Source organism: Colobus angolensis, unplaced genomic scaffold (genome assembly GCF_000951035.1).
Source record: "Colobus angolensis palliatus isolate OR3802 unplaced genomic scaffold, Cang.pa_1.0 Scaffold66, whole genome shotgun sequence".
Taxonomy (NCBI): domain Eukaryota; kingdom Metazoa; phylum Chordata; class Mammalia; order Primates; family Cercopithecidae; genus Colobus; species Colobus angolensis.
This window is the reverse complement of record NW_012120265.1, coordinates 849,466-853,691: the sequence shown is the minus strand read 5'-3', so window position 1 is coordinate 853,691 and position 4,226 is coordinate 849,466. Positions and strand designations below refer to the sequence as shown.

Genomic DNA, 4,226 nt, shown 5'->3' with positions numbered 1-4,226 from the left:
GCAACCTCTGCCTCCTGGGTTCAAGCGATTCTTCTGCCTCAGCCTCCTGAGTAGCTGGGATTACAGGCATGCCCCACCACATCCTGCTAATTTTTGTAATTTTAGTGGAGACGGAGTTTCACCATGTTGGCCAGGTTGGTCTCGAACTCCTGATCTCAGGTGATCCACCTGCCTGAGCCTCCCAGAGTGCTGAGATTGCAGGCATGAGCCATGATGCCTGACTAATTTTTAAATTTTTTGTAGAGATGGGATCTTGCTGTGTTGGCCAGACTGGTCTTAAATTCCTGGGCTCAGGCAGTTCTCCTACCTCAGACCCACAAAGTGCTGTGATTGCGGGTGTGAGCCACTGCACCCAGTCATTATTCTTATTTTAACTACTAAACTGGGGTAGGCTGGGCGTGGCGGCTCATGACTATAATCCCAGCACTTTGGGAGGCCCAGGTGGGTGGATGACCTGAGGTCAGGAGTTCAAGACTAGCCTAGCCAACATGGTGAAATACTGTCTCTACTAAAAATACAAAAATTAGCCAGGCGTGGTGGACACCTATAATCCCAGTGACTCAGGAGACTGAGGCACGAGAATTGCTTGAATGCAGGAGGCGGAGGTTGCAGTGAGCTGAGATCATACCACCACACTCCAGCCTGGGAGACAGAGTGAGACTCTGTCTCAAATAAAAAAATCAAAAAAATAAAAAAATAAACCTGGGGTAACTTCACCCCAATTGCAGCAGCAGGAGTGGGGCAAGGCCAACAGAGCCCAGTGTCATGCAAGGGGAAAGTGGGCCACACCCCTGGCCCTGCGTCTGCCTGCACCCAGTTCCCTTTTGCTGTCCATGAGTGATACTGGCTGGCTGTCCTCACACTGAGTTCTGTCCCTCTTGCTCTGCTTTGGAACCTCCCTTTTCTTCTCCATGCCAGTGTTGGAACCACCTCTATCCCATGCACAGAGACCTATCTCCTGTGTCCCTGGCTTTGAGGGTCCCAGCTTGTGTAGAAACTAAGGTACCTTGTGCAGGGTCAGAATGTGTGTGAAGAAGAGGTTTAAGTCTACAAATTTGGTAAAGAGCATTTCACATACAACAGAAAATATCTACCATCTGCATTCAAGAAAGGAGAGGTTAGACTGGGCATGGTGGCTCATGCCTGTAGTTCCAGTGCTTTGGGAGGCTGAGGCAAGAGGACCACTTGAGGCCAAAAGTGTGAGACCAGCCTGGGCAACATAGTGAGATCTAGTTTCTACAAAAAATAAAAATAGGTCAGGCGCTTGTGGCTCACACTTTGAGAGACCAAGGTGGGAGGATTGCTTGAGACTGGGAGTTTGAGACCAGCCTGGGCAATAGAGCAAGACCCCAGCTCTACAAATTTTTTTTTTTAAATTAGCCAGGCATGGTATTGCACACCTGTGGTCCCAGCTATCAGGAGGATGAGGCAGGAGGATTGCTTGAACCCAGGAGGTAGAGGCCGCAGTGAGCTATGATCGGGCCACTTCACTCCAGCCTGGGCAACAGAGCAAGACTCTGTGTCTCAAAAAAGAAAAAGAAAAAGAAGGGAGTGGTTAATGAGGATCATGTGGGCTGAATCCTGATTCACTCCATCACCAAATACCTGCACAGCTGAGGGCTGTTTTAGGGTTCTTCAGAAGCTCCTTTTAAAACATCCATGTCTGCCTCATTCTAGCTGGCTCTCCAACCAGTCTGAATGGGTGAGGTTTAAGTGTCACACCAAACTGTCCATACCCTGATATGGCATCAGACTAATGGCCGGCACATGTAATTTGTACTTCACGACCTCTTTGCCAAATCCAAGGGCATGAAGGTCTACCCTTATGTTTTCTTCTAAGAATGTTATAGCTTTAGCTGTTACATTTAGGTCTGTGATCCATTTGAGTTTATTTGTGTATATGGTGTGAGGTAGGGATGCAAATTCATTTAGAACATTTTTTTTTCTTAAGAGACAGGGTCTCATTCAGTCACCCAGGCTGGAGTGCAGTGGCACCATCATAGCTCTCTGCAGCCTTGAACTCCTAGACTCAAGTGATCCTCCTGCCTCAGCCTCCTGAATAGTTGGGACTATAGGCACATGCCACCACACCTGAAATTTTTAAGTTTTTTGTAGTGAGGTCTCACTATGTTACCCAGGCTGGTCTGGAACTCCTGGCCTCAAGTGATCCTCCTGCTTTGGCCTTCCAAAGTGTTGGGATTACAGGTGTGAGCCGCTGCACCCACCCTTCCATGTCTGCCTTGGAAGCCTCTTGAGTAGCTGGGACCACAGGCACAGGCCACCACACCTGAACCTGTGAGTCCTTCTTTTTTGTTCCCTTTAAGAATTGTTTTCGCTATTTGGGACCCGTTGGATGCCGTGTGAATTTCAGGAGCAGTCTGTCAATTTCTGCAAAGAAGCCCGCTGGGATTCCAGTGGAGATTGTGTTGATTCTGCAGATCAGTTTGGGGTGCATGGCCGTCTTAACTCTGTTGTGTCTTGGGTGACCTTTTCTAGGTGGAGCTATCCTACCCAGATGGCAGCCCAGCTGAGGGGGTGACGGTCCAGATTAAGGCAGAGCTGACACCGAAGGATAACATCTACACCAGTGAAGCTGTGTCCCAGGGTGGACTGGTGGGGTTTGAAATCCCCTCCATCCCCACGTCAGCCCAGCACGTGTGGCTTGAGGTGGGTGAGTCCCACGAACCCTTGTTATTCAGTCAGCAGGTACGGACTTGGGGCCTCCCCTAGGCTGGGTGCAGACACCTGATCAGTGGGCCTGGAGCCCATCCTAGCCCTGCAGCAGTACACGTTCCACTGGACAGTGGGATGGACAACACAGCCATCCTGGGATCGGGTGGGAGGTCAAAGAGAGATAAGGGTGCCTGGACCAGTTGTACCAACGGAGTCTTGTCAGAGGGGATCTCTCCAAATGGACTCCTGACTGTGGGGACGTCAGCCAGGCTGCTTCTGGGAGGGTGGAACAGCTTGGGTGGAGGTTCAGAGGCAGACAGTGATTATATGGTCTCACAGGTGCTCAACCACATTGAGTCATTTTGGAAAGAGATTGGGTAGAGAGCCAACGGTGGTTTCCGCCACCTCACAGGGGTGCTCAGTGGAAGGCAGTATCGGGGGAAAGAGTGATCTTATTTTTTGTTTATTTTTTAAGAGACAGGGTCTCGCTCAGTTGCTCAGGCTGCAGTGCAGTGGCACCATCATAGCTCACTGCAGCCTCGAACTGCTGGGCTAAAGCAGTCCTCCTGAGTTAGCCTCCCAAGTACCTGAGATTACAGGTGCATGCCTGTAATTAGCACCACACCCAGCTAATTTTTAAAATTTTCTGTAGAGGCTGGGCACAGTGGCTCATGCCTGTAATCCTAGCACTTTGAGAGGCTGAGTTGGGCAGATCACCTGAGGTCAGGAGTTCGAGACCAGCCTGGCCAACATGGGGAAATTCCCTCTCTACTAAAAATACAAAAATTAGCCAGGTGTTGTGGCAGGCGCCTATAATCTCAGCCACTCGGGAGACTGAGGCAGGAGAATTGCTTGAACCTGAGAGACAGAGGTTGCAGTGAGCCGAGATTGCGTCATTGCACCCCAGCCTGGGCAACAGAGTGAGACTCCATCTCAAAAACAAACAAACAAATAAATCAATAAATAATAAATTTTTCTGTAGAGACGGGATCTTGCTATGTTGCCCAGGCTGGTCTCAAACTCCTGGCTTCAAGCCATCCTTCCACTTCAGCCTCCCAAAGCATAGGGATTACAGGCCATGAGCCGCCATGTCTGGCCTGATCTGATTTTTGATACCCAGTGATCACTCCAGAGTCTTCAGTGAGGGGTGGCTCAGGGAGGGCCCAGGCAGGCAGACAGGAGGTGAGGACAGAGAGGTCCCCAAACTGGAGCTCTTGAAGAAGTAGATCTGGCAGGCCTTGGTGTCCCATCATCAGGGGAGGGAAGAACAGGAGGGATTGGAGAGGATGTCCGAGCGCTTGGCTTTGGGAACTGGCAGTGGACCTGGCGGCCCTGCAGAGAGTAAATACGTAGATGGGAACTGAGGACACTGTGGTCACTTTGTCCTCTGTGGGCATCATGTCCCTAAAGGTTTTAACCACCGAAGCCACTGCCTTTGCCACTCGACATTCACAGCCAGATGTGTTCACGCTTTCTTGTGTTGGATCTGCTGCTCGACACACAGCAGCTGTTTGGTCACCTGGGCCACTGTTCTGTTTTTTTTTTTTTTTTTT

General features: G+C 50.2%; 1 protein-coding gene across 1 annotated transcript in view; it reads left to right on the top strand.

Annotated features, from left to right (window-relative positions):
* The window catches only part of CPAMD8 (C3 and PZP-like, alpha-2-macroglobulin domain containing 8), a 151,598-nt gene that overhangs the window by 39,011 nt on the left and 108,361 nt on the right, over nt 1–4,226 (top strand). The window contains 1 exon segment of the mRNA XM_011925896.1: nt 2,497–2,667. Coding sequence (XP_011781286.1) covers nt 2,497–2,667 — 171 coding nt within the window.